Source organism: Sander vitreus, chromosome 5 (genome assembly GCF_031162955.1).
Source record: "Sander vitreus isolate 19-12246 chromosome 5, sanVit1, whole genome shotgun sequence".
NCBI classification, from domain to species: Eukaryota; Metazoa; Chordata; class Actinopteri; order Perciformes; family Percidae; genus Sander; species Sander vitreus.
The window spans coordinates 33,669,116-33,697,047 of NC_135859.1; the positions used below are offsets into that span (position 1 = coordinate 33,669,116).

At 40.7% G+C, this 27,932-nt stretch overlaps 2 protein-coding genes across 5 annotated transcripts in view; both read left to right on the forward strand.

Annotated features, from left to right (window-relative positions):
• The window catches only part of adgra2 (adhesion G protein-coupled receptor A2), a 63,639-nt gene extending 61,510 nt beyond the window's left edge, over window positions 1–2,129 (forward strand). For both annotated transcript variants that reach the window (XM_078251566.1, XM_078251567.1), the window contains one exon: window positions 61–2,129. In XM_078251566.1, the coding sequence (XP_078107692.1) occupies window positions 61–1,465 (1,405 nt within the window). In that variant the 3' untranslated portion in view covers window positions 1,466–2,129. The remainder of the gene's footprint in view (window positions 1–60) is intronic.
• A 1,777-nt stretch (window positions 2,130–3,906) lies between these two features.
• Window positions 3,907–27,726, forward strand: rab11fip1a (RAB11 family interacting protein 1 (class I) a). 3 transcript variants are annotated; one of them, XM_078251568.1, is made up of 6 exons: window positions 3,907–4,642; window positions 18,577–19,013; window positions 19,933–20,812; window positions 22,459–24,210; window positions 24,512–24,614; window positions 26,166–27,726. In XM_078251568.1, the coding sequence occupies exons 1-6, from the start codon at window positions 4,293–4,295 to the stop codon at window positions 26,367–26,369; spliced, it is 3,726 nt and encodes a 1,241-aa protein (XP_078107694.1). In that variant the 5' UTR covers window positions 3,907–4,292; the 3' UTR covers window positions 26,370–27,726. The 3 variants fall into 3 exon arrangements, with proteins under 3 accessions (XP_078107694.1, XP_078107696.1, XP_078107695.1); XM_078251569.1 differs by lacking the exon at window positions 3,907–4,642 and adding an exon at window positions 11,744–11,912; XM_078251570.1 differs by lacking the exon at window positions 22,459–24,210 and having other exon boundaries at window positions 3,913–4,642.
• Window positions 27,727–27,932: the final 206 nt, after the last annotated feature.

The following is a 27,932-nucleotide window of genomic DNA, read 5'->3' on the forward strand; positions in this document are numbered from 1 at the left end:
CACACAGACGTGTCCTTGTTTTGCACTGACCCCTCCTGACTTCTTTTCTGCCTATTGCAGCTGCTGGCTGGGTTGGCGCCCCAGTCTGGGGTCTTTCTTTGTCCCGGCTGGCCTAGTGGTGTTGGTGACCTGGATCTATTTCCTGTGCACTGTGTTTCGCCTGAGGCACCATGTAGCCAAAGAATGCACAGGAACCACCCTGTCCTCTCCTGTGACGGAGAGCCAGCCTGCGCTGGCAGGAAGCACCAGCCTCCTCTCCACAGACTCAGCAGTGGGAACTATAAACCCTGTTGTGGCGCCAGAGGACCAGTACTCGCTGAAGACACAGTTCTTGGTGCTGGTGGCAACCCACTTCCTGTTTGTGGTTCTGTGGTGTTGTGGAGCCATGGCAATGTGGCTGACAGGGCACACTAGCCTGTTGTTTAGTTGTCTCTACGGCATGGCTGCCACAGTTCTGGGGGTGTTTCTGGTGGTCCAACATTGCTTTCGACGTCTGGATGTGCAGGCCTCATGGCTGGCGTGTTGCCCAGGCTATCGCCGCTCCCATCCTATGTCTACCTACACGCAGACCTGCACTACTGGGAGTGGAGTGCAGGCCTCTGAGCAGGGATCACAACTTTTCATCAACTGCCATCCACCGGGGGACTCTCATAACTCGTCATCGGCTCGGTCATCATCCACGCCAAGTGGAATCAGCAGCGTGGGCCCCGGGCCCTGCAAGCTCACCAACCTGCTACAGGTGGCACAAGACAATCCAAACAACACTTCACGTGCCCCTGTGGGCAACAACACCAGCACTAGCACTGACAACACCACCAAGCCTACAAACAATGTTTTGCCCACCATTAACTCTGCAGCCCCGGTGCATCCCCAGAGAAGGAAAGTGAGTAGCAGAACTAAACAAGGAAGCAGTCAGTATCACCATCGGGGTGAGGGCCGGGGTCACTATCGTCTCAAAGCTCTTAGGACTGCTGGAGGTGGGGGCAGCCTCGGAGCTTTAGGACCTATCAGTTCAGAGCATGTGGTTCACAAACAGGCCACGAGTGAGAACGGCAGCATCCACCACAGCCTTTCAGAGACCCAGGCCAGCCCGCTTACCAACGGGAAGCGCATTGGGGAGTCCGTGGCGACCAGCCCCTCAGAGGGAAGTGATGGGGGCAGCAGCGGGAGTCGCAAACCCTTCCCCCTGCTGCCTTCCATGGCCAGCAGAGCGGCCATGCACGGTACTCAGAGACGATGCGCCAGCAGAGACAATTTGAAACTGGCTGCAGCTGTGGAGCGAGACACTAAGCGCTGCTCCTACCCTTTGAACAGTGTCACCACCACTGTGCCCGGGGCCGCCGCCCCAAATGGCATCCTCAAAATCTCAGTGCTCGAGCTGGAGCAGGACATGAGTGGCACGGACCAATCGCAGAGCTCCGTTGGAATGAAGAGTGGTTTGTGGAAAAGTGAAACCACAGTGTAACCTATACTTATATGTGAACTTCTATGCATGACCTTAATGGACTCTTAAATGAATGGGTTATGTTTTAAATGGTCTCTTGATTATAATAATTATATAATTTAAGATATAAAATCATGAAGGCATCCAGGACCTTAAACTGGTATTTTTGCCTCTGTAGCATTGTAAGAGTTTGCTGTGAAATGGTAAAAAACAAATAAAAAATAAGGCAGGTTTTATTTTTTATTGTCATTCTGAAACAAAAGAAACTCGTTTATTTTATTCATTTCACAAAAAAAAAAAAAAAATGTACAAGATATCTCTAAAATTGGCATATGATGTTGATTTTGGATGCCTAATGAAAGCTTTAATGTTTTAGTTGTGATTTTTCTCTATGCATATCAACTATAGCATGACATGGAATACAAGACGGTCTATTTCCAAAGTACAGCTATATGCATTTAATCTGTGGACAACCTTTCACCCTAATGTTTGCTTCAAGTAATTGTGTGCTCATGTATGCTTTTGTAAGTTGTTCTGTTCTGTGTGTGTGTGTGTGTGTGTGTGTGTGTGTGTGTGTGTGTGTGTGTGTGTGTGTGTGCGTGCGTGAGAAAGTAATTGCAGGGCTGTGGCTGTACAGAATCTCTAAGTGAATAAAAAAAGCAATGCAAGACTTTTGAATATATGATGCAAGTGTTTCATTTTTTTTTTCTATGTTTCCATCAACACAGATAAAGTTCCCTTTGTCTGATAAATTCAGAAAGAATAAAAACCAGAGGGGGGGAAAAACAATTAGCTTTTGTTTAATAACCCATTCACTTGATTCAATTTTCACATCCAGCTGAAGTGTTTTTCTCGTCTAATGCAAGAATGAGGAACGTTTCAGTCATTGTCAGGGATCTAAAATGTGTTAGCAAAGATCCTCTAGTGTTAGCCTCACACATACACAATGATATACATGCTGCCATAACAGTAAATCTTCTTACAAAAATGTTAAATGTTTTAATATTAAACATTTCTAAAAGGAGCATCCACAAAATACTTCTCAGGTAGCAGGGGCCTGACCCAAAAACACAACTGCATGCCATGCATCATAAGCTTTTTGAATACATTTAATCAGAATGTTGCCTTCACATTTGAGTAGACTTCCAAAGGCGTAAGCCGTAATTCTGCTGTTCGGTGAGGTTGATTGCAAATCAGGAAATTACATTAACAGGAAATAGTTTTTCTGTTATGTAGCTCATTGTCACTGCTTTTTCACATTGTTCTTTGGGAGGAAGTCTTCATGAAACCCAGAGAATCACATACTGTATGTTGCTTGCTACTGTTAGTTGTTAATATGGTCAGCCTGTTGTGCACATATTCTGTGTGCAGTATGAGCTTGTTGCTCAGCCCCCAGCAGGATGGGTTCAGGATGTAAAACATAAAAATAATCATCTATTCCATGTGACTTATAGTGACCGCTCATGCAAAACAAATACAAACATTAAGATAGGCTTGTCTTGTGCATGATTAAGTAGCCTATGAATTGCAGTGTCATCATGCTCCGGTACTTCATGCATCTGGTGTCATTCACACACAATGATTTTGCTAATATTTTCCAGGATGTATGCAAGAAAAACGTATCTGAACATTATAAGACACATTTTGAAAATGATTTTAATAGCTTTCATTCTAATGCGTAAAACTCCTTACTGTGTTGCTGAAGAATGTAGCGACTGTCTATCACATTCACATTTCTAATTATAATTGAATGTCATTCTACTGAAACATTCAGTCTGTACTTTTTCATATAACACAAGCCTACAAAAACCCATGAAAATGTGGTGAAATATTTTGTCGTAACTTCAACCCCAACAATGATCAACTAAAAGAATATTGCTTGAAAACAACTTGCACTTACATCGTTGAAGGCCCGGTGGACAGATCAAGTTGTGGATAGTGACATGTCAGTGAGAGATAAGACTTAAGTGATGTGATCCTACTTTGTTCTGAATGACCAAGCTCATTCATGTTCACATTTAGGCCATCTGACCCAATTTCATGATCATGATCATGATTTTTCAATCATGAACTTACTGTTCCTGAAGCTTCTACAAACAAACACTTTTATCTATACCAAAACATTCCTCTTAGTAAGAAAAATGAGGTTTTAATACTTGCATATACTTTGCTTGCCTATTGTAATTTAATTGTTCTGCAGTGATATATTATTAAAATGTGTCTATACTTGAGTAAAACATGTTTTAACAAGCCTCAGCCTATGACTATTTTAGACCCAAAATAAAGTGAGAAACATAATTTGCCTTATTGAACTCAGTTTTTGCGAGGGTAAACTGATTTCTGATCAGTGGCTGACTTCTGTTTAACGGTCCGCGACGTCTAAACGCCCTCCTACTGTCCAATCACTGGCGGGCTTTAAAAAAACTGATAGAAATATAAGCCAATCAGGCAGCACCATGAGGAGTATGGGTGGGAAGTATTTTACGTAGCGGAGGCAAAACAAGGAAACTGTTTTTATGAAATCCGCTTAAAGGAGTTAGTGAGTTAGTCTTTCTGCATCCTACACAGGCTAGTACTATCGTTAAGTTGGTTAACCAAGTGTTAACTCAACTCAAGTGTTATTTGAGGCTTAGATATAACGTTACGAAGATCCGGAATAAGTATTACGACATCAACCTGAGCTTCCTGAAGTGAAGTCAAGCTAGTAGGTAACCTAAACCTACAGCCGCAGAGGACGGCGAAGGGGAATTACAGAGTTCAGGAAAAGGTTAGCCAACAGCCTGGCGTAGTTAGCTTTTTAATAAGACAATTGGTATTAACTTTTGGTAAAGCTTAACGGACTTCCGCTATGTCTCTGGCCGACCAGAGCCAGCAGTGGTACCCTACGAGTGTCCAGGTAACTGTACATCAGGCTCGGAACCTACGCTCCAAGGGCAAGAATGGCACCAACGACGCCTATGCCATCATCCAGGTGGCCAAAGACAAGTTTTCTACCTCTGTGTCTGAGAAATGTGTCGCTCCAGTGTGGAAAGAAGAGGCTTCCTTCGACCTGCCACTCTTCCACCCGGGAAACGGAGACCGCTGCACGCTGTACGTCGTCGTGATGCACCGGGCTCAAGTGGGGCTCGACAAGTTCTTGGGTCAAGCTGTGGTGAACTTACTGGATCTTCATGACAACAAGTCAGGCAAAAAGACAGAGTAAGTGACTACTGTTGTTGTGTGGGCCTAACCTGTTTGCAAACTCATTCACAACACTGTTCCACAAAAAGCTGAGAATTCATTTTGTTAGGTGTTTCCCCTGGGTTTATTATTTGTAGTAGTTCACAAAGGTATCCACTAGTTCAGACAAAGAAATCAGATGTTTTCTTATTGTTCTCCTCTAAATCCAGCTTCAACCTTAATTCCAGTTTATTTACAGTGCAGCATCACCCCAGAAAGTCTCTGAAAACGTTACAGAATTATAATTGATTATGTATTTGATGATTTAAAAAAAAAAGAAGAACCACATATAACACTGCACAGCAGCAGTGATTTCATGGACTGACATTAAAGATAGTCCGTCCACATATTCAGTCTAATCCCACTTACTGTAATGAATTACTTTAGGCTACATTCATTTAAAAGCATGGTTAAACTGCAATCTGAAACTAAATAGGTGGGTAAACAATTTTGGTTGGTTCATTCATACCCCACACTACCCCTTGGTTTTATTGATAATCATTTGAAATTTCAAGACTGATATTGTACTGTAGTCTTCATTTGACTGTATGCAAAGTCAAATGAGTAGGGATTCAAATCGATTCGATATCCCGATGCATCACCTCCTAAATATTATCTATTGTTACACATGATTATCATCAACAAATTCATATTATATATATGTATATGTATGTATATATATGAACTCCCCTTTTTATTGTGGCTCTTAAAAAAAGACACTTCCTGAATGTAGCGGAGTCTGAACACAGAAGACAAAAGGCAGAAACAAAAAAAGCAACGACCGGAAAATCAACAAGTACCATCAGTCGGCTATAACCGATTATGGTCTGTCACCGCATGGATGCAGAATCGCCCAGGTCCGCATCGCGATGCATCGATGCGATGATTCATTTCAACGCCCCTACCGCTGAGTGATTATTGCTTGAAAGGAACAGGACCCCTTAAAACAATTACTGCTAAACTCGCCTCACTGTTATTGGGACTGATTTAGCAAGCGTTACCTCCTTTTTAAAAAAGGATTAACAAAGCTCTTGTGGCTAACGCATACCTGATCAGGATTTCTATTGACCTGGTAATCCAAAATATATAGCATTCTACAATTTCTTTACCACAAGAGGTGGTGAAATTTTGTCTTTATGTATTTCATTACCTGAGACAGCCAGTCCGTCACCCAAAACCCTTGTTTAAATGTGGTATTTAAGTTGTTCTCCTTTCACACAAAAAAACAACATTTAGCAGCTTTTTGTAAGTAAATCAGTGTCTCTGATGAAACGAATGGAGGATTAGTCAATCATTTAAGAGCATTCCTTAATTTGCACGTATGCGTAAACTGAAACCTAGCGGGGAATTGGTCATCCATCCTTGAGTTTTTATTGGCCATCAGGAGTTTTGAACATCCAATCAGTTCAAGTCTAGTTTCAGACACAAGTAGAGACACAGATGAACGGGTGAACAGGTCAGAAAATGTAGAAAAAAAAACACAAGCTTACATTACATCTCATTTAGCTGACGATTTTATCCAAAGCGACATACAATTGCTATATACAGTATGTCAGAGGTTGTATGCATGTGGAGCAACCAGGGGTTAAGTGTCTTGCTAAGGGACACATTGGCTGATGTATTGCAGTGGGAATTGAACCCAGAGGTCCCTAATAGAGGTGGCCCGATACCATTTTTTTGCTTCCCGATTCCGATACCTGAACTTGCGTATCGGCTGATACCGAGTACCGATCCGATACCAGTGTGTCATATATTTTATTATGTTTTAACAACTGTATACTACTATCCCTGTATGGATGTGATATTATTTCTATCTTTGTTGTCGGTCTGGCTCAGGTTAAACTCTTTGTGAAACACGAACAAACAAACAATGAACGCCACAGAACTTTCTTTTATGATCCAGTTTGACAGTTATAACGAAAAAAAAAAAAAAAAAAAAAATCTACTTTTAACGTAGATTTTATTTAGGGCATAAAGCCCATACGTGGTATCGGATCGGTGCATAAACTCCAGTACTTCCCGATACCAGCGTTTTAGGCAGTATCGGAGCCAATACCGATACCAGTGTCGGTATCGGGACACATCTCTAGTCCCTAACCCTAAAACATTAACTATGTGATGGAACCTCTCTTCCCCCTCCTCGTCTTATCGGTGTCTGAGAAGAAAAACGGAAAACTTTGGAGGAGAGGGGGAAAACGGTCCAAGATAAAGCTAACCTCAGCACTTCCCTCTGTCTTCTCTCTCCGCGTTGGAACCGACGCGAACGTTTAGCTGAGACTTTTTATTTTATAAGTTGGTGTGAAGCCAACTCTGTCGCTCCCTGATATTGCTGTTGTTAATATTGCACATTCCTCAGGGCTGTTTGCTATCTCACAAATACGTGTGCTCACACCCAGATGTGTTACATGAGTCAGTATGACATCTGTGGGTGTAACGTAGGTGTGACGGCAACCAAAATAACACATTGCATTGGTGTTCTATTCCAATACACACACACACACACACACACACACACACACACACCCTTTTATGTAAGAGGTATTTAAAAAAAATAAAGATGGTTCATTATAGACTAGATTAGGGCTGCACAATATGAGGAAAATACAATAACGTTGAATATGGCGATAACAATACTTGGGATAAATAAACCGATATTAAAGTGTACTTAGTTCTGCATTTCTGTAGCTTTCAGTATTCTACTAAAATAAAACAAAGTGCTTGTTGAATTCGAAACAAATGAAAGGAAATCATTTCAAACATTATTTTACTGAACAAATTGAACATAAAATTGAATATAAAATGCACCACTAAAAAAAAAGATGGACTGTTAAATTTTAAAGGGCAGTTTTCTACTGATATTTACTTTCAACTAATATGAAACAAATCTCTGAGTGTCTTTTTCCATGTGTTTATTGCGCCAGTTGACATCGCGATGGCGGTTAAAAAAAACAACAATATATTGTGCAGCCCTGGGCTAAATTCTGACTTCCAAATGTGGCTTTTCATTTTGAAATTACCTTTTGGCAAAGACTTAAGTGAGGTGGTTGTTAGTTCCCAGTTATCACTCACACAGCAAAGGGCACCTTTGATACAGCCCCAGTATGACCTCATTCACTCGGTTATTGTACCGTCATATCTGAAATGTTATCTTGCGTTTGCTCAGTGAAATTGCATTTTAACGGCAAAGTCCATTCCTTTTGCCCTTTCCTTTTCCAAGTCTGAACTGCTCACTGGCTCCTTAAGATCCACTATGCAGGGTATTGGATGTTGCTGTTTTGGCCTTGAAGCGTGTGGTGTTAGATTACCATCCTGCTTCACTGTCCTGCTGATACAGGGTGTGACATTGAGGACTTTGTTTTTCCTGCTGAAAGGGAGCCCTGCTGTTGCCTCTACAGAACACAATACAGTGTAATCGAGATGAAATTAGGTCACTGGGCCGTATATTTGAGTTCGTTTGAGAATAGGAGTCATTTACTGTCACAAATGATCAGACATTAAGATAAATAACAAGGTAACTATTTAACTTAAAGGATTACTTGTACAAAACATTTAGGTAGTTATTTGGTCTGAAGGCATTTAGAGGTTTGATTTGAGTGCATTTTTTTTTTTTTTTAACGAAGGATTTTTTAAAGATTCTTTGTAGGGCTGGATCTAGTTTAGCATTGCCAGACCTTCCTCCACAGCGCTGCGGAGGAGGGTCTGGCTAGTCCACACAGCATTCCGGGATGGGAGAAAAAAGTGCTCTGGTTTATTGGCATTTCTTTAAATCAATCACAATCGTCTTGGGCGGTGCTAAGCGCCGGACGGAGCCACGGTGCCTCTGCAAAATAGCCTCGGGAAGGAACTTGTTTTGGTGGAACACGTGTATGTTCAAAGGTTGTTTTAGTCGTGCAACAGAAACCTCAGATTGGACAGATAGTCTAGCTAGCTGTCTGGATTTACCTTGCAGAGATCTGACGAGCAGTTCAATTAAGCATTGTGTTAGTTCATGCAGGACACGGAAGTCATATGCCCACTAAATAAATTATCATTCCTACCAGTCACAACCAATCACAGCTGTTTTTCACATCAGGCGGTCCACTTAAATATCTCCCTATTCCTCACTGCTTCCTGCTCTCCAATGCTGCCTCACATCGCTGCTGCTGGCAAAGCTTGCCTCCACCACCCCAGCCTCCACCTTCCTGGTTTAGTGTGTCATCATAACTTAAGTCTGAAATAGTTTTAATGTCTTGATTGGGCCCACTCTTGTGTACAGGGGGGTCTCAGCAGCGTGGTCCCTGTGTCATCTTAGCATGCTGCTTGGCTGATCCAGGGAGCATCATCAGAACAGAGCCAAGTATAACTGTATATCCATTTGTAGCAATAAATGGTTAAATCTATGACGAGTGTTCCTGACTGAACCATTAGTCCTCAATAAATCCACCGGAGTTTAAAATGCCAACACAAAGAAAGCGGAAGGTATCAGACATCCGGCGAAAATTTTCGGCAGTACCTGCACAATCCAGGAAAGGAAACGTTGTCGATATAGACTAGGCTGGGGGTGTGTGTGGGGGGGGGTGTGGGGGTGTGTGGGTGTCGGCCCGCCCCCCGCAAAGCTCCGACCTGCAGACAGCAGAGGAGCAGAAGAAAGTAGCTGCACCTTCGCCAAAATGAAGACTGAAAAACAGAACTATTTTGATACAAACATTTACTCGCCATGTGGCAGATAGCCATATAGATATAATTTATTAATTATATATTTAAATTTAATATTTAGTGTTTAATAAATAATTGTTCAATGTAGTACATAGTCTGTAGTCTATCACACAAACACTCGACGAATGCTGCAAACATTTGACAGCCAGTACGAATTGCCTGGGAGAACCTACGTGTCACAAACGGTCTCAGAACGACAATATTATCGAGATGTTGAGTTACAAGCGAGCAGTCTGATGTTTGTAGATGACAGTGGTGTTATACTGTAGCAGCCTGGTGTCGTTTTCAGGCGATTTGAGAAAGGTAAAGCTAGTACGGCGGTTCATAACGCGAATGCTCTAGTGAGGAGCTGGCTGAGCTTTCATTCACAAACGCTGCGTCGGTCGTCGGACAGTCCGGCAAAAAACGCAGGTATTTCCATTCATTTTAAACACCTGCAGCAAAAAAGTTAAGACCGATTTCAACTTTTGGAGAAAACCAATCCGACGTCACCCTGACGGTAGACAATCATGTAACCGGAGATCAGACTCGTCAGTCCCCTTTAACGTTGCTGTAAACAGGAAACGGCACTGCCTCTATCGCTGCAACAAAAAAGTTTTAAACACTATGAAGGTAAAAAAAAAACAACAAGGCAAGCCCTGAACTGCCCAGAAGTTTGTATCAACAGGTGACTGTGTCCTGCAACAACAAAGCAAAGACACATCAAGTCTCGCTTCATCTCTTTTCTTTTTCTTTTTATCCGCTGCCTTCACGTGCGGTCGGAAATGTTGACACCCTCCCCGCCGCTGCCGCCGAAGCTTCGAATATTCGCTGTTGATAAGTACTGTAGTTTCAGAGCTCAAGAAATGGTATTCGGTACAGCCCTAATTGTTTGTGTTACCAGTAATAGATAATTTAATGGATGCATCTAACAATTCATTTAATTATTGATCAATCTTACGCTTATTTCCTAGATTACTCCATTATTTGTTTGGTCTATAAAATGTCAGACAATTGTGCAAAGTGACTGTTCTTCACAGTCACATTTTCCCTTAAGCCCAAGGTGATATCTTTCAATCACTAGTTTTGTCCAATCCCGTGGTCCAATACCCAAAGACATTCAGCCTTTTTGATTGTAAAATTATCAAAATACATCATCAAAATAATTGCAGATTAAGTTTCTGTCAATCAATTTATTATTTCAGGCCTAGACTGAGTTACAATATTGGACAGTTGCTGCAGAAGAGAGAGGTTCATTTTTTTGTTCAAGCACCTGATCGGCAATATTTATTTTGTAAACAAAGAGCAGAGCAGTGGAACTAAAAATGACTCCCATCCTGACATATTTTCAGAGAACCACCTTCAGAGAATTGAAACAAAGAATGATCTTAACTGAAACTTTCCTGCAGTGGCTTTAAGATGATTTTCAAAATTCGATGCTATGACCTGATGATCCTTGAAACCAGAGCTGCAAAGATTATTCGATGAGTTGTCAACTGCACCAACTGTTTTGGTCATCGATTCATCGGTTTATTCATTTTTTATGAAAGAAAAAGACAAACTTCTCTGATTCTAGCTTGTTATATGTGAATGTTTTTCTAGTTTCTTCACCCCACTGAGACGGAAAACTGAATATGTTTGAGTTGTGGACAAAACATGACAATTGAGGACGTCATCTTGGGCTTTGGGGAAAACATTGATCGTCGTTTTTCACCATTTTCTGACATTTTATAGACCAAATAACTATCGATTAATCGAGAAAATACAATGAATATATATAACGACAATGAAAATAATCGTTAGTTGCAGCTCTACTTGAAACCTTTTTTAGAATGCAATAAAATGTTAGTGTTTGGAGTGTTAAACACATTTACATTTTTAGAGTAATAAGTGACTGAATCCGTTCTGGTTTCCACTAACAGGTTAAATACAGTCTCTCCTGTTAATCATTAGACATGAAAACAGAAGTGCCCTTGGCAGTGAACAGAGGGAACCTGTCCAGCAGGACTGGTGATAGCGCTCAGCGGGCATGGCTCTGTGTTTCTATGCAAACAGAACAGAAAAGAACAATAACACCCTGCCGTCTCATTATTGCCATAATAATGCATTCCGTCTCCGTACGCAGCCAGATGTGGTGCATTCCATGCTGTAATTGACGTTGACAAGACATGAACATGTCTCTTGATTGGCTGGAGAAAGTGTGATCTCTCTGTCCTTGTGCACACTGTCCTCGACTTGGCATGCTCGGTTTAGGGTGGGAAATAAGGCTCGGTTTGACTTTAATTCCTTCACGCACTGCGCAGCACCTCCCTGCATGTTTGAATGTGTTTGAGGAATGTTGGTTCCCTCCCATGCTTGTTTCCTGACTGTTATCCTCCCGAAGAGCCTGTCTGGATGTAAAGGACATGACACTAAAATGGATTGCGCTGCAGCAGTAAACTCCACATGAACTGTTTGGTTAATGCCACGTCATGTTATTGTTTTGTGACAGATATCTTCACTATACTTCAGTTTATCTCTCCCACATATTATTCTGTCGAATGATCAAAGAGGGAATCGCACAGTGACCTTCACGGTTAGTTTTTTCAACGGTTGGTAGCACACATTTCTCAATACTTGGTTCACTATTTCAAACTCTTCACACAGTCAAGTCGACGTGGACTAAACTAAAACTAAACCTTTGACACAAAATGCATTTAATGACTGCATGTTTTCTCACTCAAACTCAGCCACCACCAAATCTATGTGTATTTACAGCCCATTTTGCACATGTTTACGTAACACAGAGCATGTTAAATTTGCGTAAAAAACTTAACATACCACAATATTACTACATATTAGACTGCAATTTGCTACATTCTGCTACATCTACATATACAAAGTAGGGCTGTGTTAAAATAATCGATACATAAATTCAAATCAATTGTTTGATTGTGTGATCTGATATATCGATGAATAAAATCCCCAAATCAGTCTTTTGATCTATGCTTTTTTACCATGGATGTATGAGTACAAATATAATTTAAACTAACTTTTTATAAACATTAACCTTGTGAATTCTAAATAATATTTGAGGGTTGCTTCTTGCTTGTACAATTTACAGCAGAAGTTCTGAGAATCTTTTGTATCCAAGCTAAATTGCTATTGTAACTGAAACTTCCCTAACATAATTGATATTGAATCAAAAATGTAATTGAATTGGGACTTTGGGAATCGGAATCGAATCAGGAAATCATTGGCGATACCCAGCCCTAATAAAAAGAAATGGATAAAAATGCATAAGCTCCTATTTAGGACATAAAACACTGAGCGCCTATTTTAATTCCTTAATTACCTCTATGAAAGACTACGATATCATCACGATACTTATGTCACGATACGATATTATTGCGATTTTAAACATTAAACATGACTCAAACTGACCAATCAGTTAATCTCTGCAGCTCTAGTTGACAAGCATTGTTGTATTTCGACATTTGTAGCTGTCCTATGCAAGTATGTACAGTGAATATGTATAGTTTTGTATTTCGTTACTGGAATTACTTTAGTTTTGTGCACTTGGTATATTACTATATGCAAAAATGGCAAACAAATAAAGCCTATTAACATTTAGTTTTGTGACATTTACTGGAAGATAGCACAATCCATGTGTTGGAGCCATTATGCAGCCATTTCCATCCATCTTCATCCGCTTATCCGGGGTCGGGTCGCGGGGGTAGCAGCTCCAGCAGGGGACCCCAAACTTCCCTTTCCCGGGCCACATTAACCAGCTCCGACTGGGGGATCCCGAGGCGTTCCCAGGCCAGGTTAGAGATATAATCCCCCCACCTAGTCCTGGGTCTCCCCCGAGGCCTCCTCCCAGCTGGACGTGTCTGGAACACCTCCCTAGGGAGGCGCCCAGGGGGCATCCTTACCAGATGCCCGAACCACCTCAACTGGCTTATGCAGCCATTTGTTTTGTTTATATACCACGTTGGTGATGTTAATCAATCTGCAGTTTTTGTATGTGGTCACTGGGTGTGGGGCAACCAGGGAAAGCACACAGCTTTCCACTGTGTGAATCGTGTCGGGGTATGTGCTAAGGCTCTGACACACCAACCCGACGGCCGACCTTCGGCAGAAAAGGCAGTTGGACTGACTCAAAAAAGTGCCTCAGAACACACCGAAGCGACGCCGATTTGAGCGTACGTTCTGCGCGTGCGCGAGATGTAATACGTCTCCATAACAGCAGGCGGCGCTAATCTGTATTGTCGCCCAAAAAATTTAAACCGGCAGCTGATTGGCCATAATGGCGGCTCGTTCGGAATACGATCTCATAGTTTACTAAAATAGTTCACCGAAACGTGTTTCTGAAAGAACTAGGCCGTGCAGTTTCTGAATCTGTCTTCATTTCAGATCAACAAAGGTCAGTTTAAAAGATTTTCGTCAGATTTTGAGAGGCGTTAATCACACTCATCCTGCTCGTCATTTCCGGGTTAGCACTCCACCAATCAGATTGGTCATTGAGTCCGACTGCCCGCCTTCCGATTCAACAAGTGAAATCGGCCCAAATGAAGGCCGACGTCTCCTCCGACTGACGACGGCACGAAACACACCGAACAGACTCGAGTCACCGACCTCGCCAGATTGTCCGACGGCCGATAATCGGGTTGGTGTGTCAGCGCCTTTAGCGTGTTAACGCAGGTGTTATCGTGTTGGCGTTTATTGTTATTGGAGTTTTATGGAAACAACTGGACAACTGAAGGATTCAAATCAGTTCACAATAAATGGTTCACAGCACCGAAACGTATGGATCCGGGTGGGAAATTAACTTTTTTGCCCACTTTTACCAGCCACTTTTTCCGGAATTCAAATTTATAAAAAATGCAGTGGTCATATTCTACAGTAATTGTAGCCCTACATGTTTAATGAACAAAAAAAATATTGACTCATCTCTCAGTAACATAGCATTAAACAGTTCCTCCAGGATTTCGCGGCCTTTTTTTGAGATTGTTGCGGCCCAAAATGTCTGATTTTGCGGGAGCTTTTGTAAAAAATTGCGATAAAAGTTGCGATGTCTTTTGTATTTTTGTTGCGAGAGAGCGAAAGTTGCTTTTTTGTATAGTTCTTTAAAAATAAAAAGGAAACTTATTTTGGGGAGAGTAAAATTACTCTGGGCTGAGTTTTCCTAGTAACCTTTCCAAAAAGGCTCAGGATGCTGCAAATGTTGGTATAATATAAAAATGGCTGGTGGATTTAAGACAAAAAAAAATAATTTATTGAATCTGAATATATGTGTCAGTGGCTTGTTGATCTTTACATTGTTAGTTAATTTCCTGGCCTGGGCTGGGACACATTCATACGGTTTGATAAAGTACTTATTGGACTTTAACTTATCATTGCACTACAATAACGAGCGTAGCTGTCCTCAATTTAGGTCATCGTGTACGTCAGTTTGTACATTCATAGCTAATGCTGACTCCGCGGCGGGCCTCTTAACATGGGGGATATGTCACCACGTTTTTAACCGATAATTTTAGTTTTTTTTATTTTTGTTTCATTTTTAAAATGTCAATGACGTCATACACATATACGGCCAGAGATACTGCTTTACGGCAAGCTCTGAGTCACTTCCTTTGTTCTCTCGAGGCATTGACAACACAGCTGACAGGTTAGCCTCCCCCTGTTAATACACGTGCTAGAAAGAGGTCTGCTAATGTTTTAAAGACCACGCCGAAATATTCACTCTGACATTCTGGTTCTGCTTTGGATGCCGTCAAGCGGGATCTCTGATCGTAATCAGTCCTTCACTGACCAATCAGCATTCATTAACAGAATGCTAGCGTGTTATGGGCAACAATGACTCAACCTGTAAGAAATCAAAAGGACACAAGTACTCGTTCATTTAACTTTCGACCTATAATCCATGTTGAACTTGAAAAAACTACAATCAAATCTGAAATTTCTCAACGACAATCGGGCGAAAGAGACTAATTTAGCCGTCTAGCTCCATAGAGTCCCATTCATTTAGCACTGGACCGCGATCACCCCCAGTGGAACTGGGAATTCGGTAATGGGGCTGAATGTGGAGTGGAACGGCTTTCCGTAGACCGGCTTTGACAAAAGTCTGGAGTTGACGGAAATATGCGTGGTCAAAGCCCCGGCTGTGAACGGTTTCATTTCCTATAAGTTCTTCACAATAAAAGTCCTCCGTTATTTTGGTATTTGAATGTTTTTATTACGAAGCAGCAAAATCCGGAAATGTTGGGCATTCATTAGCAGTAGCGTAACGCGACTCCTATAAGCGTTGTGCATTGTTTTTTAGCAACAGCATTCTTTGACAAAAGCTGTCCAATCCGTTACAAGGAACGTTTTACAATCCACCCGCCACCGTGGCTGGTATACAAGGCAAAGTCACCCGCTACTTTGAAAAAAGGCTGCTAATTTCCCACCCTGGTATGGATTGTATGGACATTGATTATCAGCACCCAGAACACGCGTCGAAGCAAGTTCTCCCTGTTTTCCCACTGCATTGGCCTAATGTAGGTCTGCTCAAAAGACCATGAAATAAAGGAGTGACCTTTTTGTTGCAGTGGAATCATGGTTTATAGATACTTCAAAGACCCTAGTGATACATGTTCTAATGGGTAGCATTAGTTTTTTGTTGGTGACATGAGTACATTTAGTAGTTAGAGTTAGATTAACTGTTGAGCTGAGCTGCATGTCATTAAAAAGTTTGAACTGTCTTATTGAAAACGTGAACTCTGTGTGTGTATCCAATTGTTAAAAAAAAAACCTGTGTGAAACAGTGCTGGGCAATGCTGTGTAACAAAAGAGTTTAAAAGGGGAAAGGCTTGCCCTAATGGGCACTTCTGCTTTATTGTAAGTACATATAATAATAGCAATGCTTTAATTGTAAAAGCAGAAAGCTTCGGTATACATTGATGGCACTAATGGCCTGGTTTTGGAAAGGGCTCTCCAGAACACTCCTAACGTTTCCCTTGTCGACGGTAAGTGCTGATCCTGTGCAACAGAGAGGACATGGGGGGGGGGGGAGCCGGAACAAAGCTGTAATTGTCAGGCATTATCTGTGGTTGGGGTTTGGCATGGTGCTCCCAACAGGAACTGGAACAAACTGTTTACTAGTGACTACTAATGACACCTACATTATCAGTCTCAGGTCTAACAAGACACAGCAGACTAATGCCAACAGGTTTGAAGTCAGAGATATTAGGAACCAGGAGATTTATGTTGGCCATTTGTTTTATTCACAATATTTTTATTCATTTTTTTTTAAAATATTCAATTTGTATTTATCTCAGTTTAACCACACTTTTAGTGAGCCTAGTTGTTGCTTCGTATACATGTTCGTTTTGGTACTGTAAAAAAGAGTAACTTCGTGACCAAAACATGGTTTGGTAGCACTGCTCTCTTGGTTTATCGTAACACTAGTATTACACAGCAGTTCTAGAGCTGTTACAATTCACAATTTTGGTGTACAATGAATTGTGTCAGAAATAATTGCGATTAACAATATAATTGTCTCTTTCAGTCAAATTTGAAAAAGATTGATCAGTGTATTACTGTTTTGAACAAATTCAAGTTTTGAATGAATTCCAGGATACATCTTTATCTTTATGTCACTGTTATGTGACCTATATAATGTAATAACACAAGTACATGGCCTATGAAGTAAACAACGCCTCTCTATTATTTTTACTGTATCCCCTCGTCATTTCTGTTGTGTTTAGGGTCAAGTGCCCAAGATTTCAAGACATTCCTTTTATCTGTCATTTTAATGCACTATATAAAAAACGAAATTGTGTTTCCACATCCACTAGTTAATAAATAAGTCAGTGCAAGACAGAAGACTTTACAATTCTAGGCTCATAAATAAAAACACTTAATAAATAAACCAAGATTACACTAAAATAAGCACCAATTAAATAAACTAAGATTATGCTAAAATAGAATGAAATTGGTAGTCTAAAATATTACAACTTACAACTATTACAACTTACAATTGAAATAACTATATATATATATATATATATATATATATATATATATATATATATATATAGTCTGACTAATCACTTATATAATTACAATGTGGCATATCTAAACAAAACCAACAATTACCAGTCATACGCCTTAAGACCTCAGCTAATGATAACAGTTAAATGCGGTTAAACAAAGAAACGGCGATTATTTAAAAAAAAAAAAAGTACAATTATGTACTAATTGTTACAGGCCTAAGCAGTTCAACACAAGATATAGACAAATGATTCTTTTCATTGTTGATTAATCCTTCAATTATGTTTCAGATTTATCAAAAACAGTTGTTTAGTTTATAAAAAACAAACAAAAAAATGCTCCTATGGCGTTCCCAAAGGCCACAGTGACGCCCTCCAATTGCTTCCTTTTGTCCGACCAACAGTGCAATACCCACAGATATTTAAATACCAATGATATACTGTATAGCAGCGTAAGCAAATCTTCACATTGAGAAGCTGAAACCAAAGAAAGTTTGGCAGTTTTGATTACCAAATGACTTGGACAATTAAGCAAATATCAACATGGTTGCCGCTTTATTGTCAATTTATTGACTAATTGTTTAACCTAATAATTGTTCGACGTCTAGCAGTGTTGGTGATACCTTGAGCATAATGGACCAAACGAGGCCGCAATTTAAGATTAGCATTATTGTTGTTATTATCAAGAATATGTATAAATCTTTTCATTGTTTGAATAATAAAGTTTGAATTTTTTATATATATATATATATATCGTCAAAAATAGTAAGTAAGTAAGAGTAAATCGTCACATTTAAGATGCAGGAAAAAAAAGTGATTTCTGCTTGATTAATAAATTATAAAAACGTCTAATCAATACTTAATCAGATGTGTGGTCATTTCATTTCATGTTAAAAAATGACATTTTAAAGACAAAAAGCCAAAAACGGTTCTTTACCACTGTTTCATTTGTAACTGTAATGGAATTATTTCAACTAGTTTGTGTACAAATCAACTCGTTTCATACAGTTTTATTTATCTTCATACTAAGGCAAAGATTTGTCTTATTCTGTCTCAAACAAGGCAAAATGCACTGAGATCAAGTGGATTTTGCTTGCCCTTATGTTTTTTTTCTTGTATTGGGGAAAATAAGTCTTCAAGGGTGATTATGAGGCTAAATTGCTTGATAACGATTAACAAAAATTCCATCTTAAACCCCTGATTCATTTTCTCTGTCGTTTGCAGTTGGTTCAAGCTGGTGGACAAGAGTGGGAAAGAGGACAAGGTGCGAGGGGAGGTGCTGTTAGATATCCAGTTCATGAGGAACAACATGTCAGCTAGCATGTTCGACCTCTCCATGCAGGACAAACCGCGCTCCCGCATCTCCAAGCTGAAGGACAAAGTCCGGGGGAAGAAAAAGGACGGCTTCTCCGACTCTGCTTCGGCAATCGTTCCCTCTGTCAGCAAGGGCCTCACAGACAGCGAGGGAGAGGCTGACGCACAGTCCCTCAACCAGTCTCCGGGAGTGAAAAAGAAATCCAAGCTCAAAACCCTCTTTGCTCCCAAATCAAACTTGCAGCGAAACATCTCACAGTCCATGTCCACACTGGGGACCCTTCCCGAGAAGAATTCCTCGCTCAGTAGCAGCCGCTCATCTGGCCTCAATGTAGACTCTCCTGAAGGTATCTTTCTATACTCTGTGTGAACTGTATTGTGTAGGGCTGGGACAATATGCCTTTGTCCCGATTAGGGCTGGATACCGAATTCAATACTTTTTAGGCCTGTGAAGTATCAAGTATCAAAAAATGCCTCGTCATTCAATACCCAATTTCAATACCTAAGGAGGAAATCTCATCACTGTACCAAGATCCTATAATAGTGGTGATTGGCTGTCTAACGTTACACGTCGTAGAGACGCTCAGGAAAAACTCCCTTAGTAGGAGCTGAAAAAGATTTGTGCCGTAATGTGTAATTTCTTTTAGTTTTATAAAATTAGTATCGTTAAGAAACCGGTATCGAAGTCACGGTATCAGTACCGGTCTTTTTCTTTTTTACGATTCTTTCACGATACGTGGGTGCCGATTTGATTTGTATTGGGATTTTCATTCTAGAAGTTTTCTTTTTTTCCTTCGTTAACAAAAACAAAAGTGGAATAAAACGCTTCTAGAGACAATATCATGAGACATTTTTTTAAAAAAAAACAAATGATTTCTAAGAAGAATGCACATCACATGTCAGTCTGACATTTATTTCACTTGTAAAGAAGTAACATAACATGGATTTTCTGCATTTGTTTTCTGCTCTGTTTTGTGAAAACGGATATGATGTAGTCACCGTCAGCGGTACCGTATCAACAGAACACATTTAGGTGAATCATTGGTAAAAACAATAAATTAAGTAAAAACATTGATTCTGGGGAAAAGAATCCATTTTAAAAATCGTCGCAAAACAAATCTCTACATACGAATCTGTGAATCCATTTTTTCCCTCACCCCTAGTATTTTGCCAGTTCTGTCTTTGCCCTGCTGCACAGTACAAGTTACATTACTTTGTTTTGCATGTCAACAATGACGTCATGTTTCCCTGTGTCTCCTCCCGCAGTTAAAAAGAAATTCAAATTCCTGGGACACAAGCGAACAGGAAGCTCTGACAGCAAGTTGTCTCAAGGTCCTTTCTCCCTACTGGGTCGCTCCAAGCAGAGCAACAGTGACCTGAACAACCTGTGCATCAACGGCAGCCACGTGTACGCAGAGGATGCAGAGCCCAAGAGTGGATCTAGTCTCAGTCTGAACAGCTCAGGCCAAGGATCAGCGGAGGATGTCCGCAAACACACCTCAGATGTCCCGCCAGATTCCTCTTTCAGCATACCTGTCCCCTCCTACAAGCATGAGTCTACAGACAGGGCAACACTGGAGCAGCAGCGCCATCAAGAGGATGAAGAGAGAAGGCAGGCAGAGGTGAGGCGCGTAGCAGAGGCCAAGAGGCTGGAGGAAGAGGAGAAATACAAGATAGAGGCCAAGAGGCTGCAGGAGGAAGAGGAGCGCAGACACCGGGAGGAACAGGAAAGAAAGAAACGCTTCCTTGAGGATGAAGCAAAGCGGAAGAAACAGAAACAGACAGAGGAGGAAAAAGAGAGGAGAAAGCAAGAGGAAGCAGCCGAACACCAGAAGCTGGAGGAGGAGCGGCGCAGAGCCGAGGAGCAGAAACGACAGGAGGAGGCATCCATGAGCGACCGGCTGACGTCTCTGTTTGGAATGATCCGAAAGAAGGAGGAGAAAAAGGAGGAGGTACCGCAGCAAGCTACAGAGGAGATACCCAAAACAGCCCCTCGCAGCAACATCTCCCACCGCTCCAACAACCCGTTTGAGGACATTCCCCTCAGCTCAGATCCTCCAGTCAGCAGTAATGAAAGCCCAGCTGATGATCAGAAATCCAGCCTCAACCAACAAAAAGAAAAAAAAGTGTCCGCAGTCAAGCCCAGGTAGGCCTTCTTCTCAAGTTACTCTGCACTAGGGCTGTGCAATTCATAAAAATTGTAATCACCATTATGATTTTGGCTCCTAATGATCACAAAAAAACAGATTAATTGAAAAATTAATTGAATTGTTTTGCGCATTACGTTTTGTCTTGTGTTCTGGATTTTCTTTTAAATTCAAACGGCAAAAGTATTTAGGGACATTTTACAGTTCAAGGTGTTTTCACTGTTGTTTTGTTTCACTGTTTTTTTTAAGTTCAATAATTGCAACATCTTTCCAACGAGTAATCGTGTTAAATAATTGTGATTTCAGTATTGACCAAAATCATCAGGATTATGATTTTTTTCCGCAATTGAGCAGCCCTACTCTGCACTAATGTTATGCATTATGTAATGCCAGTGTTAAGACTATTGGTTGCTTGTAGGCACACTATTCTTAGAGTTGCCTTTCATCCATATTTCATGCGGGCCTATGAATTTCATCCATAGGCCCGCAAGTGTAACTGCACATACGTCACCTTATTGGGGATTCAATTTTAATTTGAATTCAAATAGGCAAGGCAGCTTTATTTGTGTAGCACATTCCAGCAACAAGGCCATTCAAAGTGCTTTACTTCTAACATTAAAGAGCAGTTAGACGGCCTTACACTGATTGAAAAAGCCATTTATTTTTTTTTGCACAAATAAGAGGCAACATTAGAAATATTATTTAAGAAAACCAAAACACATACATTATTACACAAGTTTCATCATATACACCATGTCTGTCAACACCGAAACTATTGAATTTCTGTCATGTTTCTGTTGACTCAACCTTGTGACTGCCTTGAATGACCAAAACTTTGAATTTCCTTCTACGGTTGATGGACCAGTTTGACCAGTTTGGTCTTCCTACAGATCTGGGTGTAGTTTGTGCTTGGGAGAGTTTTGTGGAACAGGTTGTGGACTGAGCAGAGCTCATAAGGAGTGACTGAGCCACAGTGTTTCTTTCCTTGCTGACGTCTTGGGTGATTTGATTTAGTTGTTAGATTATTTTTTTTTTTTTAATAGTTTGTGGACTGGATCTTTTATTTTTGAGCCGTAACGGTAAGGGGATGTGTTGCTATTGTCGTTGATGTTACAGTAGTTCTTGTTTTCAAGAATGTTAGCTAGATGGCAGATAGCATGGGCTTTTTAAAGTTGTGTAGTTGTGTGATATTTTGTTACATTTTGATGCCATTTTGGAATACCTAGTATAATCTAAGTGAGATAATCGTATAGCAGAGATGTCACATTGTAGTCTTTTCATATTTAACAGACAAAATGTCTCAACGTGAGCAAGTCACAGCTAAAAATAGAAACCGTAACGGCAAGACGCGTGTATGCCGGATGTTCTGTCTGTAGGTTGGCCATTGACATTGAACCATTTAATGAACAAATGATATTGTCATATTTTAATGGCAGCCTTGTCTAGTGCAGATTTAGGGAAGTAGTAAAGAGTACATATTGAACTGTCTAGGGCTAAATTATGTGATGTTGTGTATTGGGATTTCATCGTTTCTGTTGACATGTGAGATGGTTAAATTGGTGATGGGTTGTACACTGGTGGAAATGACTTTAGGTGATGTGATGGTCACACTGACCTGTAGGCCTTTGTTTTCACTCCTTGGCAGATTTACTCCATCTCTGGAGTCTGAGCCCGCTGACTGCCAACTCCCCAGTCAGCTGTGTCCTTCCCCAACCCCGTCTGAGTCCACCCTCTCTAGTGTCCCATCTGAGTCCCCTGATACTTTCTCCAGTCTCCACTCATCCCTGGCTCCACCCAACATAAGTCAAAGCCTGTCTGGTTCTCCTCGTGGCAGCGTAGAGGATCTGTCCTGTGTGGGATCTTCACCCACCATGGCGGATAAGAAGAGAAGAGCCCCCGTGCCGCCCTTGTACAAAGTACTCGGGACCCAACCTGGAGGAAATACCGGCCCTGTCAGAGAGATCACGAACCCTGCATACGCAGAGGCAGATGGGCCGCAGCAAGGCAGAAAAGTAATGTCCGTACCGCTCCCTGATTATGAAACCCTCTTTCCTCAGAAGAGACACGGAGTGCAAGGGCACACTCGATGGGACCATATAATCGCTGAGGTCAATCAGAAACACAGGGACAGTCAAGAGATGAGTGTGGATGGCCCACTGGAGCATGAACCCAGTCTTAGGTCGTCACCCCCACAGGAGAGTCCCGCTATTAGGCATTATCAAACGCATCCTCAAGAGACAAAACCTGTGTCATCAAAAAAAGTTGCGGCCCCAGCTCCTCCTAAATCCGTCTCACTTCCACAACCTCGATCAGATTCTAGTCAAAGACGAAGCCAGAATACTGCTCAACAATCTCTCATGAGGTCTAATCTGCCCGCAGTCCCAGAACCTCTAAACACAAGCAGAGAAAGTCTCTCAGGGACGTCCAGGGATGGAGCAAGGACGGCGTTGCGCCCACCACCTGCAGCAACAAGTGCACCCAGACCAACTAGCAAAGTGGACTTGGATACGCAAGATGATGAAAAACAAGTGCAAGTCACTTTAAAGAAAGATGCACCCACAGCTAAACCCAGACCGAAGGCTAATGGCAAAGAGCCAGAACAGAAAGACGATTCTGCTGTGACACCAGTGGTCTCAGACGGTAACATCCAAACATTATCTAGTTCACGTATTAGCAGCACGGACAGGAAAGACGGGCAGGAACGGGAGAACTTTGAGTTTGACCCGTTCCCCAGCACTGAGCTTCTTTCCAAAGACCCATGGGCACAGCTGCCTCGGAACCAAGACATAGATGACCTTTTCACCGGCAGCGTACAAAAAGAGCGGAAAGTTGAAGACCGGGGAATGTCACAGGACGATCTTGATAACATTTTCAGTCAAGAGAAGCATACAGATCCATTTGATTTTAACGGCAGTGATTCAAAAGAACCCAGTGAGTACAGGACAAAAGATGAAGATTCAAAGCATGTCAATCCTGCTTTCCAAAGAAGGAATTCATCGAGACAAAAACAGATTATTCCGTCCACAATTCGCTCGGATAACAACACTTCCAAGTCTCGAAAAGAGCCCACATATGAAGCAGAAACAACCGTAACCACAGCTTATCAAGGCCTCTCCGCAAGAGGTGTTAGCAACGAGTCTATCGCACCGAAGCTTCCAGCTGATGCGAAAACGCAAAGCAAATTTAACGCAGGAGAGGATCCATTTGGAGCTGAGCCTTTTACCCCTACCTTGACTTCCCCAGAGCCCCTCCAGGTAGTTATGGAGGAACCAGCGTCTCAGGCGGGAGGCAAGTTTCCCCCAGACAAACCTTTGCGAGCATGGGTCTCACCCTCTGATGTTCAGCCTGTCAGTGCTCAGAATAGCAATGGAGGTGGGCTAGCCTTTACTCCACGCAGGTGAGATTTTACAGAGAATGCATTAGTGGACTGTTTATGTAGACTTTGCATTTGGCATCTGGTTGCTGCTGTTACTTTGGGAGGCATGGTGTTGGGATTTACCTTTTTAACCTTATCTATTCCAAAAAGCTTGTGATTTCCATGCAACTTGGATCACAGTGGGAGGATTTGGAAGATTTGCAAAGCACTGGATTTAATAGTCTCTTTCTCCTGCTTGGAATTCTTTTCCGTGCATATTGTTGAACCTACTTGCAGTGATCTGTTTGAGCGCTGTATAATTATGTATGTGCTTTCTTTACAGGCCTCATCCAGTGAAGCCCATGAGTTTAGAGAGCCAGGCTCCCATCAGCAGCCCCGCTGTGAAAGAGATAAAGGTCCGCGAGAGCCCACCGGGGAAGATTCAGGTACTGTAAATAACAAATTGGAACCGGAACAGAGTTGTTGACATTTCCTCTCACAGCAGCTAATTGGATTTTCCTACAGGAGGAATTCAGGGACACATTACATAAAATCTCCTTTCATCCTTTAACATACATTATGCATATTTAAGAGTCAAACATTTTTGAGTTAATCCTCTGAAATGTTCCTGGAATTGAGGTTGGGGGGGGTTACATTGTTCAAACTTTAACAGCTAAAAAGTATCAAATACAAATATGGGACTTTAGTCTTGGATTTTGAGTCTGTCGTCAGACAAGACAAAATTGTGACACAAGGGCTGCAGCTAACGATTATTTTCATAGTTGATCAATCTGTCAATTATTTTCTAGATTAATCAATTAGTTGTTTGTTCTGTAAAATGTCAGAAAATGGTGAAAAATGTGGATCAGTGTTTCCCAAAAAGCCCAAGATGACGTCCTCAAATGTCTTGTTTTGTCCACAACTCAAAGATATTCAGTTCACTGTCACAGAGGAGAGAAGAAACTAGAACATGTTCACATTTAAGAAGCTGGAATCAAGAGAATCATTTACTTTTTTTATTTCTTAAAAAGTGACTCAAACGGATTATCAAAATAATTGGCGATTCATTTAATAGTTGACAACTAATCGATTAATCGTCGCAGATCTTCGTGAACAACTCCCCTGACCTAAAGTAAAGTGGAACCATTTGGACTTCATAAAGAATAAGAATATAATAGTTGACAACTAATTAATGAATTGATTAATCTTTGCAGTTCTTACGTGACACCTCTGGTCAGGGTTCAAAATAAACTTTTTCGTCCACCAACCAAATGGCTAGTGAATGTTCAAATGTTAGCAGCCACACGATAGATTACCATTTTTTAGGTTTTTTTGGGCTGGTGAGTAAAGCAAATCTATCAGCCAATTGCATATTTTACCATCATTTGGCGCTAATATTTGCCTGGTACTAAATTAAATCAATCAATATTATTTTATTAGAATAGAGCCCGACCGATAAAGGATTTTTATTCAATTTATTTTTATCCAATATTCCGATATATCGGCCAATAAATATATATAAAAAAAATAAAAATCCAGAAACGTGTAACAAAACATAAACGGATTAGTTATTTGTATATGAGTCCTCACTAAAATAATATAATGATAAACAAATAAACTTGTTTTATTGTCACAACAGAACAGAGGAACATCGAAATATATTAAAGTTCTGATAAATAAAATGTTTAAAAATACAAACTTAGATATGAAACTTGAAGTCCTTTTGGAAAAAAAAAGACAATAACAACAAAAATCAAAGCGTGTTGCCAACAGGGACGTTGTAGAGCGCCCTCTGGTGGACAAACTATGTAACGCCAACACTCAGAACACGGTTGAAGGGTGTTTCGTCCGCTTTTATTTAATTTTTTAAATATTCATTTATCAGCCATTATAAATGCCGATACCGATAGTTTGGAAAATGCCTAATATCGGCCCGCCGATATATCGGTCGGGCTCTATATTAGAATACTGAATGTGCTTTTCGTCATCCCCCTCAGGTGGCGCACTCGGTGCAGAGCGGCCCGTACACTCAGCTGACCCAGGAAGAGTTGATCACGCTGGTGGTGCGGCAGCAAGCCGACCTGTCCCGGAAGGACTCTCAGATCGTTGAGCTGGAGGAGTACATCGACAGACTGCTGGTCCGCGTCATAGAAGAGCAACCCAGCATCCTGCAGTCTCTGAACGCCTCCAAGCCAGTGTAAGGTAACGGCTGCTGGGAGACCAGAGTCTCAGCCAAAGACACAGGTGTACGTGTGTTTGTGTGTGTTTGTACTGTTGTCACTGTGTACTGCGAGACACGATCTCCACCAAGGTCTTAGAGCATTATGCACTTTCTTAGATTCAGAGTCAAATTAGTTTGAGAATGCTGGAAAATTTGTCTCTGGAGTAAAAACATGTAGTGAACACTTAATAACAAGCAAGTAAATCATCTTTATATGAGCAGATGAATGTATTTGTCTTGACACTAAGGTACTGGAATTTGCTTTAAAAAAATGAATGAAAATCTATTCCACATTTTGATTTCTATACCATGCTTGATGAAACCTGGGTTGAGCTTTATTTAATATACTTATGATGCAGATAAAAAAAAAAAAGTTTTTATTTTAGTTTTTTCAAACTATTATTTAGCATTTTTAACTCTTTTCACTGGGCTTTGTGTTCACTACTCCTGTGTTATAATCATATACATAACCTTCAACAATCATTCCAAATTCATGCATCATCTTAATGAGTCATTTTTCTCTCATATGATCTCATGAGCGGAGTCCAGATTAAGATTTATATAACAAGGGCCACATTAACGTCTCCCTCCACCACTAAAGTCTTATTTTTTTATTTTATTTGTTGATGTGTGTTTTTTTGTTTTTTTTTAACCAGACAACATTCCTACCACGTTTAACTCACCGCAGTCGAATGTCAGCTGGACGTCCCAAACATATTGTGCCTATTTTTGCTTCAAAGAGGTGTTATTTAGAAAAACCAGCAATAAATAAAAAGCAAGCGGTTGCAACGTACTGTAAATAGTTTGAATTACACAGCAGCTATAGCAGTTATTTCTGTCATGTGGTTGTTATGGAGCATGTGCACATTTTAAAAAAATATTATGCAAGAAATCCAAACTATTCTAATAATAATAATGTGATCACTGTGATGTTTGTGTTGTACTTGTAAAATGAAAACCAAGAGATAATCACGCAAGGAACTGTAAAAGACTCAGTATCTGTAATAACCAACCAGCCTTGTCTTTATATTTGAACTACACTTATGAATGAACATCTATGCCTTTTATATGACAATATTATTTAATGTCTTGGCAGCAATGATAGCAATATTAAGCTTCAGAATGTACATACCTGTGCCTTCCAAACCTTTTTCATGACTTGTGTGTCTGATTTGCTGGATGGACGGTTGTTGGAGTGAGAGCTCAAAGAATGTGCAGCCTGATGTATCAAGTGTCTGTTGAAGTGACAATAACACTACAGTTGATGTAAAACTTCTGCAGGAAGTGATGCTGAGCAAAATATGGTTTTATTTTAAATAAAGACACTACTTATTTCACCACGTTGTTTGTATTTGTGTTGTACAGAGCAATTACTTACAATTATTTTATTTACGCTTGGAAAGAAATATAACCTACATAGACAACAAGACAAGAATGTAATGTGATTTTATCTAGTGCACATGTATTTATATTTGTATTTAATGTCATGCTGATGTTAGGATGCCTATCATTGTTTTTAAGGGAGCCTATTGTTACATCTGGC

Excerpts from the sequence above, each read along its gene's own strand:
- rab11fip1a (XM_078251568.1), top strand. The coding sequence starts at position 4,293 with ATGTCTCTGGCCGACCAGAGCCAGCAGTGGTACCCTACGAGTGTCCAG. Across the intron at positions 4,643-18,576 it reads AAGTCAGGCAAAAAGACAGA|TTGGTTCAAGCTGGTGGACA; the intron begins GTAAGTGACTAC and ends TGTCGTTTGCAG. Across the intron at positions 19,014-19,932 it reads CAATGTAGACTCTCCTGAAG|TTAAAAAGAAATTCAAATTC; the intron begins GTATCTTTCTAT and ends CTCCTCCCGCAG.